The sequence below is a fragment of the Mchenga conophoros genome, linkage group LG4 (genome assembly GCF_057382185.1).
Source record: "Mchenga conophoros isolate Kocher_MC1m ecotype Shallow Benthic linkage group LG4, M_conophoros_male_GT1.1, whole genome shotgun sequence".
Taxonomy (NCBI): Eukaryota; Metazoa; Chordata; class Actinopteri; order Cichliformes; family Cichlidae; genus Mchenga; species Mchenga conophoros.
Genome location: NC_140529.1, coordinates 40,081,045 through 40,098,987, shown reverse-complemented (window position 1 = coordinate 40,098,987; position 17,943 = coordinate 40,081,045). Strand labels below are relative to the sequence as shown.

General features: G+C 42.4%; 1 protein-coding gene across 1 annotated transcript; it reads left to right on the top strand.

Annotated features, from left to right (window-relative positions):
* Nucleotides 1–9,638: 9,638 nt before the first annotated feature.
* Nucleotides 9,639–17,281, top strand: prf1.3 (perforin 1.3). The gene is made up of 7 exons (XM_085272737.1): nt 9,639–9,872; nt 9,964–10,005; nt 11,776–11,868; nt 12,950–13,086; nt 13,226–13,724; nt 14,414–14,784; nt 15,065–17,281. The coding sequence occupies exons 1-7, from the start codon at nt 9,639–9,641 to the stop codon at nt 15,309–15,311; spliced, it is 1,623 nt and encodes a 540-aa protein (XP_085128863.1). The 3' UTR covers nt 15,312–17,281.
* The last annotated feature ends 662 nt before the right edge of the window (nt 17,282–17,943 follow it).

Sequence of the window (17,943 nt, the reverse complement as noted above, 5' to 3'; positions counted from 1 at the left end):
AGGAAGTTGCTGCTGAGCGTGTCCCTCAGTGTCAGCTGACACATTATAAACAGCACAGCTGCAGAACTGAAACCAGCAGCACTGACTAACAATGAGCCAGCAGCTCGTTTTCATGGTGTTAATGTCCTCTTTGCTAGGAGTTTTACCAGTATCATGGACTCTTTTCATTTTATCCAACATGTATCTGGCCCCACACATAACAAAGGCCATACACTGGACCTTGTTTTTTCTTTGGGTCTGAATATTGATTATATCTGTTCTAAGGACATTTTTATTTCTGACCATTATTGTGTCTTTTTTAATATGTCTTTTTATGAGCCTATGTCTCCTGTTCATCGGACAGTTATTTCCCGCACTTTAGACTCCTCCACAGCACAGAAGTTCTCTGATGTTTTTAATTTAACATTATCCCCACAAAACGATGTTGATTTTTCTATAGATCTATTCAATTATCATTGTCTTTCAATCTTAGATGAAATCTGTCCGATTAAAATGAGACCTGTGCCTGTTTCCAAGTCTGTACCCTGGTTAAATGACAACATTCGTCTTATAAAACGTAATTGTCGTAAAACTGAGCGGTTATGGAGGAAAACTCACTTAAATGTTCATCTCCTTTATTTAAAGGATCTTTTAGCCTCCTTTAACAATGCTATTAGAGTTGCGAGGGCTGCTTACTTTTCTCAGTTGGTTGCAAGGAGCAGAGGTAATCCTAAAGTTTTATTTGATACTATTACTAATATTATTACTCCTGCTCCACCTGCTGCTATTATTTCTTCTGTTGAAGATTGTGAAACTTTTCTTGCTTTCTTTTTAGAAAAAATTAGCAACATAAGGAAAAACCTGTCTTTTTCAGCGTCTGCGCTGTCTGTTCCCACGCCAGCTCGGCCTGTTGTTTTAGAAGGTTTTTCACCTGTTTCACTACCAGAGCTGGGAAAAATAGTTAGTGCAACAAAATTATCCTCTTGCTCTCTTGATTTTTTACCTGCATCATTATTTAAAAATGTCTTTTACTCTACTGGTCCTTGCATTCTTACTATAATTAATACCTCCTTGGCCTCGGGCATAGTCCCTGCCTATTTTAAAACTGCTGTTATACATCCCTTGTTAAAAAAGCCTATGCTGGACCCATCTCTCACTAGCAATTATAGACCGATCTCAAAAATTCCGTTAATTGCTAAGATTCTAGAGAAGATCGTGGCTAAGCAGCTTACAGCAGTTTTAGATAAATATAGTATTTTCGACAAATTTCAATCTGGCTTTCGTAAAGTTCATTCCACTGAAACAGCCCTTCTTAGAGTTTCTAATGACATTTTGTTACAAAGCGATGCAGGTAAATGTTCTGTTCTCTTAATGTTGGATCTTACGTCGGCCTTTGATACTGTTGACCACTATATTTTACTTAACAGGCTGAAACGCTGGGTCGGTGTCTCTGGGACTGCATTGAAATGGTTCTCCTCGTATCTCTCTGAACGATATTCTTCTGTGGCAGTTTCTAAGTATAGATCATCTTCTGCGTCCCTGTCTTTTGGTGTGCCACAAGGCTCTGTGCTAGGGCCATTACTGTTTTTAGTTCATTTACTCCCTCTTCAGCACATTTTGAGCCCTTTTGAGGATATTTGTTACCATTGTTATGCAGACGATATCCAACTCTATATATCTTTTAAACCGGAAGAGGCTTCTAAGCTGCGGCTTTTAAATGTGTGCTTGGAAACCATTAAAGGCTGGATGGCTGAAAACTTCCTCCAACTAAATGAAAGTAAAACCGAAGTCCTCTTATGTGCCCCAGATAGACATATACCCAGTATAATAAATGCTCTTGGTCCTCTTTCAACGTTTGTAAAACCATCTGTCAGGAACTTAGGGATTATCCTTGATCCTGCTCTTACGTTAGATAGTCATGTTAAATCTCTTGTTCGGTCTTGCTTTTATCATTTAAGAAATATTTCTAAATTGAGCTCTATTATATCCTATACCGAACTGGAGATTGTTATTCATGCTTTTATCTCTTCACGACTGGACTATTGCAATTCCCTGTTTACTTGTTTAAATAAAGGTTCTTTGGAGCGTCTGCAGATCGTTCAGAATGCTGCAGCAAGACTTTTGACGAAAGCTTCTAAATTTTCACATATAACACCGTTGCTCATGCAGTTACATTGGCTTCCTGTTGAATTTAGAGTCCAGTTTAAGATTTTGGTTTTAACTTTCAAGGCTCTTCAACAACAAGCACCACCATATATCATTGAACTTTTACAGCCCTATGCCCCTAGTAGGTCTCTGAGGTCGAGTAGTCAGGGCCTACTTGTCATTCAGTATACGAGACTGAAAACTAGGGGTGATAGAGCTTTTGCTACTGTGGCCGCCAGACTGTGGAATTCCCTTCCTCAGGACTTACGATCCGCTGATTCATTGATTACTTTTAAAAAACAGCTAAAAACACATCTTTTTAAAACTGCCTTTTGCTAACTTTGTTTGTATTTTGTCTTTTTAATCTGTTATATCTTGTAAAGCACTTTGTGATCTCTATCTAGAAATGTGCTATATAAATAAAATTTTACTTACTTACTTACAAACTGTCCCCTCACGCAGGCCACGATCCACGCTCTGTGAGACAGCACATAGCCTCACACCTGCAGTGTTACCATGGTGAAGTAGAGCACCTTTATACGACTGTTAAAGTTTATTCGTTAGACTCAAATCGACCTCTGAGAGGAAGCATCAAGACAAACACATACAGACACACACACTCTCTGATGGATGCATCGGGGAAACTCTGGGTTCTGTATCTTGCCTAAGGGTGCTTCGACATGCAGGTTGGAGGACGCAGGGAGTGAACCCCCAACCTCCTGAGCCCCACCCCAAACATCTTAAATTAGGAGTTAGTAAAATCAGAGGAGCTCGGTGCCTCTGCAGGTGTTCAGGCTGAGGTCGTGCCGGGTTCCTGCTGTGTTCAGGAGCCTGGTTTCTGTCGGTTTTCTGAGCCACATGCGTCGCAGGTTTGCATTGGAAATGAGTCAGCCTTTGTTTGTGCAGTAAAAACAAGTCTTATGTAGGCTCATGAGCTCTGTACACAGAGCTGCCCGTCCACCAGAGACACGCTCACTCCCATTGAAGAGCCATCTTTCTTTTCTGTCGACCAACGAAGCCACTTTCAAACACGTGTTTCACAGAGTTCATAAAGCTTTGACTCAGAGTCACCTGAAGCCTGATCCAAGTGTGCTGCTGAGGTATCTTTAATGTGCCGTCAGAGATGGAAGAATCTTTGTTGTGTATCGATGTGTTAGATAACCAGGACTTTGATCCGATGTCGATATCATTTTCACTGTTAAAGGCAGAAGCAGTGGATATTTGTGTGTTGGAGGGCTGGGAGGAGGTGGAGTGACTCACTTCACCGCTCACATCTGAGGCTCGGTTTGACTCAGACAGCTGACAGATTTTTACACTTAACACGGATTTGAAACAGAACAGACTCAGGATCAGATGCTTTCATGACGACCTGATGCAGATGGGTGTATTTAACTGTCATTGGCTGCTGGGAGATGTGATCTGTGTCTGCAGGTCTGGGTGAGGCCAGCTCCCACAGGCGGGCCCTGCTCTGGTGTCAGGGACCTGCAGGGATGCTGCTTTTGCGCCTTTATTTCGGGATTACGTCACTTACAACATAAGTCCCCCCCCCCATCCCCTTCCCCACCTCTCTCTGATTGAGCGCATGCCGCAGAGAAGCGACACGCCCCCTAAAGTCTCGTGCGCCTCTTCTAGAGTTACTACGGCAATCACGTAAAATCGTTGCTTGAGAAGAGGGCGGGGCCTTCCCGTCGATCATCTGCGGCTTTGTTGTCGTGAGAGGCCGAGCTGCACCTGTCCCCCTCCCGCAGCTCTCCGTCCTACCGACCCGGCCTCCAGGAGCTCCAGGCCGCCGCGGGGCTCCCCTCCGCCGGCTGCAGAGGCAGGGGCGGCTCGGTTGGTGAGACGGAGAGCCGCGGGAAGTGGTTTCATCATTTCCTCCTTATTTGTGTTGTTTACCGCGTCACTTACATAAAGGAGGAAAAGGCCGCGTTAATGTCGGAGCTTCAGTTTAATCTGAGCAGGAAGAAGCACTTTCACTTCCGGCCTCAGATCCACGAAAATGCTCTTAAACACGTCGCGAGCCCCATCGTAGCAGAGCCACAGTATGGAAGCTCATTCGTGACGAGATTTTTCGAGCATAAGAAAAAGTATATTTTTTAATTAATTCTTAAGTTATTGTTAAAAAATGCTGCTTCAGTCTAACTGACGGGGAAGTCAAAATTAGTTGTTTTTTTAATTAAACTTTTAAAATTAGAATTATGGAAGAAACAAAGTGAAAGGTCAAATTTTTAAACAGTTTCTTTAAATTGTTTTTGATAATAGTTAATTCTAAATCTTAACATAAATAATAATTCAAACAACTTAATTTATGTTAAATTTGTTTTGGAATACAAACATCAGCACCATAAACAGACGTTAACTTAAAACTAGCCTCACGAATTCAAAGCAGGGCTTAAAGTCAGAATTAATTAACCGAAATTCAAATTTTTTTAATTCAAAATGTTTAGAGACGTTTTTATTCCACTGATTGGGTTTTAAGTCTGAATTAACAGTTAGTCTATGAAACTATAAACATCACTTTAACACAGAAACATGGAGGTTGTTTCTGAGCTGCTGGTTTCTTCTTCACTCTGAGACCACAGAAACCTCCTCAGATCGCTGGTGGAGGATGGCGCTCACCAATAATTCATAAGTCCTTCTCAAAGCAAACCCATCTGCTGCTTTCTCCTGTGATGGGAACAAAAAATCAATTTCCTCTTTGTCAGCATAATGCCAGCTGTGACAGATGTGCTTCATCTGATACTCTTGTGTTTGTGCAGGAGGCAAGCACGCCAGCTCCGCCTGCAGACACAACAGAGGGAGAATTAACCCTCTGACCGTCAGACTTTAGCTTCATTAAAGCCACAAGCGTCAGACTTCAGGAGGCGGAGCTTCGTCAGATTTATTCCTAACAAACTGAGAATGGAAGTTAGAATTGAAGAACGCGCCCACCAACACTTCACGGTCCATGTAATCCCACTTTTTCCTGCCTTTGAGTTTAGTTACTTCCTGAAGTATCTGCAGCCTAATGAGAGTGGGTTTAATGAGGGAAGGACAGAAGGAGGAAAAGAAGGATGGAAGGAAGAAAGAGAGAAACAAGGATAAGAAAATGGAATGACGGAAATCAAGGATTAAGGGAAAGAAGTTAGAAAACAGGAAAAGAAGGAAGAATTAGGGAGGAAAGAAAGGAGTAAAAGTAGAAAGGAAGTGAGGAAAAGGGGAAGGAAAGAGACGGAACGAATGAAAGAAAGAAGAAAGAAAGGAGAAGGAAAGGACAGATGTAGGGACGGAAGGAGAGAAGAAACGTTAGCAAAGAAGAAAAAAAGGACAGAAAGCAGAATTAAAGAAGGAAGGAATCAAGAAAGGAGAAAAAGAAAGGAAGGGCAGGAAGAAGGAAGGATGGAAGGACAGATGAAAAGCATGAGAGAAAGAAGGAAGCAAAAGGACGGTAAATAGAATCATGACATAAGTAGGAAACTTTGGGACTATTGACACATTTCTTTCCCTTTTTTACTGAATAAGGAGCTTCAGTGCTTCTTTCATTACCTCCTTAGGGTAGGTAACACTGGAGCATCCTTTATGAAAAGAGAGGACATAATGACATCCCATAATTCATAGTGTAGCTGATGGTGAGCGAGGTCAGAGTGAACGAGTGGCCTTGTCTCAGAGGACTCGGTGGGACGGGGTCGGCTCGTGGAGACTCCTTCCTCCAGCTTTATCTGCCCGGCCGCGTTCACATATGAACTCTTGCCTTTAATTGTCTCCATTAGCAGCCGGAAACCCGGAGGAGCCAGGCTGTTTGGGCCTCTTTTCTCTCCGGATCATTTCTGACTCTGAGACGAGCGTTCCCGGGCCGGTGTCCAAGGCACACGCAGTAAAATCCCTGTAACTACAGGAGCCGAGCGCACATAGGCCTCGTAAAATGGAGCGGGCCCCTCGCTCCACATCAGCCATGAACTCTGAGAGAAAGACGAAACTTTGACTCATGGCCGCGAGGAAGCGTGGAGAAACCAGCCGCCGGGTGACGGATGTTCAGAGACGGGAAAAAATGAAGTGCAGGAGCCAAACAAGTTTAGAGGTTAGCCTTTGTTACCATTGGCTCGGTGCTCGGCCATTTTTAATGGCTGTAACTCCGTTACTGTTTACACCAGGGAGGAAACTCAAATTGTTCCCAAAACATGAGAATTGTTTTGTAATTTTACAACCAGTCGACTGGATGATTCTGTTGAAGGGTTAAAATGATGAGGAAGAGCTGACATCTGGTCCGTCTAATTAATACTTACTTTAAATATTAAAATAAGTTACAGTGTTATGATGGTTTTAGGAGTAAAAGGAATAATAAAACCTTTTCTTCCAAGTCTATTCAAACATCTTTAAACATTTTAAAACATAAAAAACACATCTGGTTAATGAACTGTGAGGCTGTGTTTGCTCCTCTCAGACTGTCAAACAGTGCTGTAGTATAAGGAGAGGAAACTCAGTTGAGCTCTGGGACCAAAGCTCACGCACTCAGTTTCATTTCTGGCTTTTAAATTTCTGGCTTTGCCAGACACATGAACTGTGGAAGTGAAACAAAAGATAAAAGAGGAACGATCAGTGCAGAGAAGGCCACAGGAAGGGATGGAAACCCCACTGTGTGTGTGCGCGCTCGTCAGGCTGTCTTTGTGAGGACTGGTTTCATTTTTAGTCCTTACAGGGACGATGAGTCATTTGAAGTCATTTACGGAGCTGCTGTCCTCACAGAGATGGAAGAACACACACACACACACACACACACACACACACACACACACACACACACACACACACACACACACACTGCCCTTCAGCCTCCTCCAAGGTGAAAGTCTGCTGCAATGTGACAACAGACCAGCAGGGGGCAGAAGAGACAGCAGAGAGACATCAGGAGGAGGAAGTCTTCAAAGGACCTAAAACTGTAATCTTTGGAGTATTTTTACTTTTTCTGAATTCAGAATTTTACACGTTTCTCCGTCTGTTTTTTACATTTTTTAAATTTCTTTCTTCCTTTCATGTTTCTTCTCATCTTTAAAGGTGTTTTCATATTTTTGATGCAGTGTTAAATTGTAATTTTTGTAATGTTTTTACATTTTTGTTTCTGAAGTTGTTTGAAGTCCTGTTGGATGTTTCATAAATATTATTAATTTAATTAGTTTTTAAATTAATCTTTACATTTAAAAAAACAAATAAATAATTTAATTAATTAACATCTCCAGATTGTTCCTGTTAAAAGGGAGTTCTTCCTCCCCACTGTCACTGAGTGCTGCTTGGGTGGAATCGTCTGATTGGTGGGTTTCTCTCTGCCATTGACACTGAGGTGACTGTTGTGAATTGGTGTAGAAACTGTCATCACTTCTTCAGGAAGTTGTTTTTGTGGTTTCACAGTCGTGACAACAGTTTGACTACAACTGCAACTTTTCTGCTGAGTCTGTGCATACATACACACACACACACACACACACACACGTACACACACATACACACACACACACACGTACACACACGTACACACACGTACACACACGTACACACACACACGTACACACACGTACACACACACGTACACACACATACACACACACACACACACACACACACACGTACACACACACGTACACACACACACACACACACGTACACACACGTACACACACGTACACACACGTACACACACACACACACACACACACACAGCCTCCTGGTCTCCTTCACTCCTATAAGGCTGCCGTGTGTGAAGAGCTCTTACTAACAAGCTGTGTTGTTCAGTCTGTTTCTAATTGTGTTGCCATGAACTTTAACCTTTAACCTTTGACTGAGGCCTGTGGAGTCTGAGATGGAGCTGACCTTTGGGCTTTAACACACCTGACCTGCAAACTGCAGAGGTACTCACTCTAATGATGATTAGTTATGAGAAATACAGAAAGGTCAAAGGTCGCAATGTTTCAGTCATTTAATTGAATTATTAATCATCCAGTAAGAAGGGAATTAATAAAGTGAGTATAAATGTTATGATTATTGCAGGTTGAGACTCCACAGCTGATGACTTGAACAAATCTCAAAGTATTTTCTAACTAATAACTGTAGAAGCGTCACGTTCAGGAGGTTAGTGAGGCAGAAATCATTCAGCGATGATCAAAGGCAAAGGACGGATATGGTTCAGACGCATGTTTCACTAAAAACTTTACACCTTGTAGGCTTAACAGAAATATTAGATTCCCAAAAGAATGGAAAAGGCAGAAGTTTACAAAAGAGGGGACGATGGTTAGACTGTGTCCCAAAGTCAAAGGTTCTTTGGGTGGTTCTGACAGTGTGATCGGTCGTCCACCACCAAACACTTCAGCCCAGAAAAGCTGAAACTGCAAACGGATATTTTGTCGAACACGTCAAACACTGAAGAAGTGCGACACTTTCTTCACTGTGTGGAGGTGTGATCACGCAGCCACGTCTGGGTTTAAACGCTGCTCCTCGCACAGCAGACTTCACTGATCGCCATCATCAGCAGGTCAGCCGCCTTTCTCATTTCTTATGTTTTTAACGCTAATGTAACTTTAAATATCTAAAAAACACAGAATTAGTTTTACTTGTTTTCTTTTAAAAAATCTGCATCGTATATGTCAAAGTTATAAAATGTCAAATTGGCTTTTATGTGACAGAAAACACAGGATATAGACAGAAATACAAAAATGAATTCAAATAAAATGTTTAAATGTTGTTTAAAACTTTACATTTAAAACAAATAGAAACATTATTTTTTTAATATTTTCTCATGAAAAATGTAAATTCTGAAATATAAAATGATTTCATTCACATATATACGATCTATTTATATATAGATCGACACAGATGTCAGAGATCAATGAAATTGCTGATTTTGTATCTGAATCGTGTTTTACGTGATGTCATATCCTGCTCTCATAGAATAAATGATTATAAATGTGTGTCATCTGCACACGTAGCTGATCACACACGCAGAAACGATGGTGTGAGAAAGTCTCGATTTCCTATTTTTCGTATGTTTTTCACACTTTTATGTTTCACATCTTCAAACTCATCGTAATATTGAACAATGATAACAAAGTAAACACAAAATGCAGTTTTAAAAGACGATTTCATTCATTAAGGGAACAAACATATCAAACCTACCTGCCCTGTGTGCAAACTGCCCCCCAACCCCGATGGCTGTTCCCCCCGCGGCAGCAGCGGCTGCAGTCAGTTATTCCTTCAGTGAGTTTTTCACGTCACTGTGGGGGATTTTTAGCCCACTCTTGGAGGGTTTTCCAACACGAAGCATCTCAGTCTTCTAGGCCAAACCCTTCATGTGGGCTGGCATTCTCTTTTTTTATTGTGGAATGACGACCTCTGACCTTAAGTGTTCCGGGTTCCTGTTGACTTGGAATTATTCTGCAGCATGAATTATGATCGACCCGTCCAGCCCGGGTTGTCTTTGTCTAATGTTGAAATGTGCTTGCTGATCTGAAACATGTAAGCGATTGACTTTCTTCTTCCTCCCAGCTGCGATGCTGTCCTCCTTCCTCCTCCTCGTCTTCCTCCCTCTCTGTCTGGGGTGTCAGACCAGCTCGTTCACCGAGTGTCAGAAGGTCCCCTTCGTGCCGGGTCACAATCTGGTCGGCGAGGGTTTCGATGTGGTGAAGCTGCAGACCAGCGGGGCCCTTGTGGTCAACGTGAAGGACTACATGGTGGGGGGTGCTCAGGGGAACTGCACCGTGTGCCACAACCGCCTCCTCAACCAGGTGCCTCCCCTCCCAAAGCTCTTTCAGCAGTTTCAGTCGTGCCGCTGCTGTTTCTGCTCACTCACAGAGAAATGCTGTCCTCCTCCCACAGATCCAGAAGCTGCCCGTTTCAGTGCTCGACTGGCGCATCAAGGTCAGCACATTCACACGTTTTATTTATGCAGACAGCTTATGTGAACTATTAAAACTGACTTCTTGAAAGAAAAAATAATATTCACATCTATTTGATGTCATTCTCGCACTGTCAACATGCGCTTGCATGACTGACTTCATTCTTTAAACTTTGTTTTAAATATTTCAAAATAATTCGCACAATAATTCCAACAGGGTTAAAAAAGTAATTAAAATGTACGACATGTGCTAACACAAAAATATGACACAACACAGAGTCTGATGACACTTCCTTTTTGTTGTTGTAATCTTACAGATTTCATTCTTAACTATTTTCTAAATCGATAGATGTTTAAATGAAAGCAATAAAACCAAACAAAGTTTAGGTTAATGTCTCTAAATATTCTTATTTCCTCAGCTTTCACATTTCTGCTCTTATTGCATTTGGTGTCAACTTCTGCAGAAATTCGGGTTCTTCATCTTAAGCACTGACGGCAGCAAAGGTCTTTCTGTCCAGCCAGCAGCACTCCGGAGCTCCTTACCAAAGTAATGCAATAATCGTTTGCCACATCATAACCACGTTCAGGATCCATATGCAGGAACTGCTTCTCAAAGTACAAACAGTCACCTCTGCTGGCTTTGGCCTCCATACGCAAATGCCCCAGAAGATTCTCATCAGACATCGGAACGCCGTTCAAATCGTAACGTTTTGAAAATGCCTTCAGATGCTTCCTCCTCGGCTTGTGGCTGCACTAAACGTTGTCAGGGAGCTGATGTGAAGCACATGTAAAACATCACTATTGTCTCGACTTTGGTTCAGCGTCTGCTGATGTCCTTGGGATGTGCTCAGAGTAAGATCTGATTCTTCCCTGTGCCTTACCAAGTTCCTTGGAGGTGGTTCATATTCCGTGGCCACGGAGTTTCACAAAGTGCAGGTTGCTGAGTGTTTCTTTTCTTTCTCCAGCTGTTTCTGCTTTGCCTGCTGGAGTTCTTACTGGACACACAGTGCTAAAATCATCACCAGCCTCAGTTTGACCTTTACAGGTGATGACACAACTGACACCATCTTCATCGCCACCCCGTGTCATCAACCATTTCAGTACATCACTGATGAAGTCATTCTTTATAATCTTTCAACATCCTCACCATGGAGTACATGAAAGGTCCTGACCCTGTTAAGCATCCTTCCTGCCCCACTGAATCCTAAATCCATGGCCACCTTGTTCAGTTCCTTCGGCGTCTCCGTGGGAGCTAATCAACAATTGCCAACCAGCAGCTTCTGCTGCCCCGCAGACCAACACAAATCCCAATGCTAATGAGGACACGTGTACAAGCTTTCTTTTAGTTTTTACATATGAGCTCAAAGCTGAAAGCACAAAGCAAAGATGAACATCAGCCCAAAGAGACTTCAAAGAGGTTGCCATGGTGATTTTACAGTGAACACTTAAACAGGTAGAAACAGAAGCTGCAGGCTGATCATCACTGCCTTTGTTACCTGTTGACCTTCAGGCTCTGGCTGCTGTGCTCGGGTCTGCATGCATTTATTCTTATGTTCACTGTGTTTTCTTTGCTAGCTTTGTGTTAGCATGTGTCTGTACAGATGTGTTAGCAGTGTAATCCAGTTGTTTCTGTCCTGCAAGCTGTTTCCACTTTACAGTCACTTGTCTCTCTAACTTGAAGAAGTTATAACATAACAGAAGTTCTAGCCAACCCCCTTTTCTCCTCTTTGAAGAGTAAACATGGTGTTTATGTCGATGTGAACAGCATCACCCAGCGTGCTCTCTGTCCTCAGGTGCAGTGCGAGCACAGCCTCAGCAGCAAGCTCTTTGAGTCCAGCCAGTCAGTGATGAAGGAGAGGAGTTCATCGCTGGGAGTCAGCTGGAAGGTTGAAGAGTTTCTGACTTCAGCAAATAACACACACAAACTGCATATAAAAGATGGACAGAAGCCCATTAAGCTTGCATTCTATTAATGTCCAGCAGGGGGCGACCTGAGCCTGGGGGAAAACCCCCACAGGTAACAGGGTGGACAGGACATAACACTGATAACACACCTATGAATATTTACCCCACCCTAAAGTAATTTGATTTACATTAATCAGATGAAATGCTGCTTCAACTTCATGTCCCAGTCATCCTAATTCACACTGTTTAAGAAAATTATAATCCTGTAAACGTTTAAGTTTCCAAATTCAAAATAATATATAATCCCAAAACTTTTTAATAACACTCTCTCATATTTTCAGCAGTCCTTAATTATTTTTTAATTTTAAGTGTTTTATGGACACTTGTATTAACGTTTGGCATATATTTAACTTTTAAATGAAATAAAGATTATTATGATAATTACTGATTTCCTAGTTTTACATTGGTTGTATCGGTTGACAGGGAAACCATACAGTTGACTGACTGAATTAGGCGATTAATAATAATAAAGAGAGAGCTGCAACACTTTTTTTATTAGTATTATATTTTTATGTTATAATAAAACACTCGTGTCAGCATCAATCTCTTAACAAAATGCTCAGTTTAATTTTTTCAACAGCTTTCAAATTAATCACAAACTGAGCACTTTAATTTTAATCTATTCTATGGTGGGGGGGGGGGGGTAATGGTGTAAGACAAGCTTTAGGAAATAGATATTGGTCCATTTTTGAACAAAATACACTCACTTTGTCCTGGAATACAAACTCCGAGTCTACCGCTCACGTGATCTCTGAGCTCAGTAAATTCTGATGGTCTCAGTCCAGCACTGCGGTCATGGTTAACAGAAATATTGGACTATGATTTTGAAATAAAACATAGAATCAACACGTAAATCAGATCAAAGGGACCACATCAAACTCTTCGCTTTGCTCTTCCCTGGAAGTTAAACACGATCCTTGCTTATGCTAAATTCTCTTGTTGATGTTGATTGCAACACTCTCTGAGTACCATGTCTCATGTTTCTGGTATACCTCTTCTCAGGTGGGCCTCGGCATTAAGGGAATTGCTGGTGTCGCCATCGGAGGATCTCACTCCATGTCATCAACGTTTGCAGAGTCTCGCAGCCGGAGTGATAAGTTTAGCTTCACTAGCCACGAATTCAAATGCAAATACTACACGTGAGTTTGATTCTCTTGTCCTGACGTCACCTATCCAGGTGACTGCTTGTGTCGGTCCTGAAAAGGTGTCCCTCCTCTGTGCTCCTGTGTGGCTGTATTCTTGCATGCCTCAGTCAACCCTTACCTTCTTTACCGTCAGCTTCCGTCTTCACTCCCGTCCCCCACTGAGCAAAGAGTTTGAGGTCTCCCTGAAGAACCTTCCCTCCACCTATGATCACAAAAACACCTCCGCCTTCCGTCAGTTTATCTCCATCTACGGGACCCACTTTATCCGCAGAGTTCAACTCGGGGGTCGGGTTCACTCCATGACCGCAATCCGGACCTGCCAAACCTCCATGTCTGGACTGTCAATCCAGGCTGTCAGCACCTGTCTGTCTGCCGAAGCCAGCGCAACCATTAAGGGCATCCCTGTTCACGCCTCCAGTGAGTTCTGCCGCCGGAAGAGCAAGAGCCTTAAAACCGCTTCAACCTTCAGTACGGCCTTCTCCGACAGGAAGACCCAGGTGCTGGGCGGAGATGGGGGTATAACGGACATCCTGTTCAATCCCAGAGGGTCTGAGGGGTATAAGAAATGGCTTGCGTCTCTGAAGAGTGTCCCAGGAGTGGTTTCCTACCAGATCAGCCCTCTGCACTTATTGGTGAGGAACAAATGAAGGGTAAACTGAGCTGATAAAGTTATTATTTCCCTTTAAATGTCTTCAGATGGTTTTGGTTAGGGTTTGGGTAACCATGGCAGTTTGAGTCATAAAAGTCACGGTTAAAAGAAATCTGACTGCTGACTGTGAATTAAAAATGAAAGTTTGTTTGGGTGACCCATCTCTCCACCCTAACCTCCTCCTTATGCCATGTTCACAACTACTTCAGCAACTGGAGGGTGCTGCTGCTCTAAAATATATCTATGCATCATGTGAAGAAAAGCCCAACCAACTCTTGAGTTTTTCTTATTAAAGTGGCGTTTTTTTAATGCTTACGTTTTTCATGTGCGATTTATACAAATATGGTTATAGTTTTAATAACAGATTTTAATAGCTAGTTAAATCCCCAAGCATTATATTCTGCTGACATTTTAAAGGCCAAAGCAATGTTTACACAAACTGTCACAATATTCAGGTCACATTTGTTCTGTCTGCATACAGACACGTGTACAGTTTAAAGATATCAAGTAGAAACTTAAGAGCATCGTTGTTTTTTTTAACCAAATATAACTTGCATCAGTTTAGCTGCCTTTTAGCATCAGTCTGAGCCTCATTCAGTCTTTTGGTTTTACTCTTAATCTGTTACTTTCAGCCTCAACCAGATTATTTAAAAGCTCTATTCTCTTTGTTAGATAAGAGACAATCCCATCCTAAAGGCCAGCCTGCGAGACGCCATCAGTGACTACATTCTCACAAGCGCCAAGCCGCTCCACTGCCCCGTCGACTGCAAGATTGGCCACCGGAAGCAGAACTGCGCGTGCCAGTGTCAAGGTCATCGAATGGTTGACTCCCATTGCTGTCCTGCCGCGGCAGGTGTAGCTCAGATGAACGTGACGGTGGTCCGAGCTGAGGCACTGTGGGGCGACTATTTCAGCAAGACAGACGGATATGTTAAAGTTTTCTACAACAACCAAGGAGGCACGACGCCAGTGATCTGGAACAACAACTTCCCCCAGTGGAACTACCTCTTTACTTTTGGAAGCATCAACCTCAAAGAACGAAAGTGAGCAACACTAATTATTACTAATCAATTTCAGTTTCTGCAAGATCTGAGACTTACAGCCACTCTTTGGGCTGTAAACCAAAACCTGCAGTTTCTCTAGCATTCACTTGAGGTTCCAGCAGTGAGTCAGTCCTCATAGATGTGCATGTTAAAATGTCCAAATCAAAAAGAGCGTGAGGTATTCAAGAACCAAAATAAAAGATTTCCTAAACAGTAGCTTAGAGAAGCACAAGTAGAATCAGGTGATCTCTGATGTAGTGCTTCTGTGTTTCCTCCACAGACCCGTTGTTTTCGAGGTTTGGGATCGGGACAGCATCTGGGACGATGACCTGCTGGGGAAAGTGTCTGTCATCCCCACGATGGGTCGAAACATCAACAAGAAGTTCAAGCTGAAGCACGGCTCAGTGCTGGTCCGCCTGTCTGTCGTGTGCGGTCCCAGCCTGGAGGGGTCGCTGTGCGAGCGCTACATCCCCTCGCCTACCTACCAGGACGTGATGGGATATGCAAAGAACCACCAGGGTTACTGAAACTGGAGGAAAAAGCAGTGCATGGATTACAAAATAATTTAAGAAAATCCAAGCAAGCATGAAATGTTGATGTTATCTCAATACCGGTCGCCAACACCAACCCACAGATGGGACAAAACCTTTGATTTGTTCATTGTAATGTAGAAATAAAATGCATGTTTCTGTCTCTTTAAACCCAATACAATTTGATTGATGAGTAATTTGGCCACAAAAAGCCATCTCAGGCAGACCAGTATCACCAGAGGAAAAGACTGAAACCAGTTATGGTGATGTATGAGTAAAATGTCTCATTTGTATGGTGAATTTAACATATCTGGACTGTCACAGGAATCATCCTCTGTCCCCGATATCATTGATATGAAACCTGTTATATGACCTAAGCAGTGTGTAGTCTGTCAGATCAGTGGGGGGACAAACATCCCCAAAGGTTGGAATTTTGCTCAATTCTCTCAATCAAGAAGGTTTAAATTAAAAAACAACAACTTAACACAGATTTCCTGTTGTTAGAAAGTCCAAGAAGGACATTCAGCAGACATTAAATAAAGATATCAGATCAGAATCCGAAGGCAGAGAAGGATGTCCAGAAGGCACTCGAGAAAAACCGATAGCAACATTCCTGAAGGACATCAAGCTATGTTCAAGGTGGACATTCAACTAAGATGTCCAGGACGTAACATCTTCAACATCTGCCCAGTTTTCCTTTTGGAACCAACATCAGACACAGAGAAAAGATCAGCTGATGGTTACTGAACTTCAAAACGTTTGCTGTTTGGGAATCTTCAGCTATTCCTCTGCGTAGCATCCAGATGTTAAACTTCTCAAAAGTCTCCAAAGCAGAATGAGCTCACATCATGGAAACTCACCAGCAGGTTGTTGTAAAATGACCCGAACACCAACAAAACTTCAAATCCAAATGAGCTTCATCGATACAACCCAGCAAACACATCGATGAACAGCTGCCCAGCTTCTCTTGCTGTCCAGTCAGGGTTGAAAAAGGTTCCAAAATGAAAAATGTGCTGATGACAAAGAAGGAATTTCACCATCTGCTGGACATCAAATAACCTTTGACCTGTGACAGTCCAGACATGGTCAGTTTACCATGGCAACAAGTAGGATAGAATTTAGATGTAAGGTAAGCTTAATGGCCTCAAAGTGTGGTTCAAATATAAAAACAGGTTCTGATCACAATCATTCATCTGTGCTTCGGTTCTCGCAGTGATACAGAGACCAGTTTTTACTGGGACGATACCATCGCTGTTCCTACCATGTTTGCTGGGAAGCTTCCCACGGTTGGAGCTTCAGGCTGATATTTGGTGGATTTCCTTTGGTTGTAATTGGTTTTATGAATCAGCTGCATAAGTAAAACCTTCTAAATGTGCAGAAAGTTTTTTATCCTCTGAATGACTGACAGAAGTACAGGATGGAGTATTTTACAGAGTGTTAACTCCACTTTAAAGCTCACAGAGCTCAAACAGTGATGACAGATGTAATGAAATGGTGAATATTTCAGCCGCTGTCAGCAGTCCTGACTGTTAAACAGTCCGAACACACACTGCTGACAGTGTGACACACAGGCTGCGGTAAACTGTCGCTTACTCACTGCTGAAGACTCCTCAGCAGAACAGGAACAAACACAAATCCAACATGTTTGCAATGACAGTGTAGTACGTCACCAATAAATGACAATAACTGATCAGCTGAAATTACACCAACCTGTCATGTTATGAATTTAGAAGTCTGTTTGTCGGTTATGCTTGAGATTAGAGACCTGCAGGAACAAAACCTATACCCACTGGCCAATCAGATGTCTGGAAAGTAGCGTCCCCCTTCCTGGAAGATCCCTCAGACTTCCCAGTGCTGACGGAAGCTTTCAGTCCGTCTTTATCTGATAAGCATCAGAACTACAGATTAGGAGAAACTTTATTTCTGCTTTTTTCTGTTGGCTGCCATTTTTAACTATTTTAGTCTTCTGTAAGTCCTGATATTTGACCTTGAGCAGGACATTTATTTGTTTTTGCTGAGCTCGTATTAAATTTCCAAGCAGATTAATCCTGTTTGAATTCTGGTTTCTGACTCATCATTTCCAGTGTTGCTGAAGGAAATTTCTGCATTTCATTGTGAAACTGTGTTACGTGTTAATTTAAAACCATGTAAGGCGACTTGCTTTATGTAGTCTTAGTCAAATATCAGTGAAGGGAAGTCAGGCAGGTGAGGTGACTCTGCCAGGTGAGTCGCTTATTTACAGAGCTGAAACTCAGACCAGAGAAAACTGCAAAATGAAACAGAAACTGAGAATAACCGGCCCCACCTCTCCTGACCCGAGGGACCTGCTGACTGCCTGCGCAGTCCTGTGAAAGCGTCCATCCTTACTGCTTCCACAAGAATTAAGAGGATGAGCAGCAGCCAGGTGCTGCTAATCAATTGCATTGATTAACTGATCACCATCAGTGTGATCGTCTCTGTAAAAGCTGAAGTTTTTGGCATTTTGAAGGTCTGGAACATTCAGGTGTGTAAACACAATTCCACAATCTTCCTAAGTGTGCAGAAAACCCCAAAACCAGACTCTACAGTTAGCAGGTTAAAGTTCATGACAGCACAATTAGACTAAGGCTGAACGAGGATGGACTGTTTG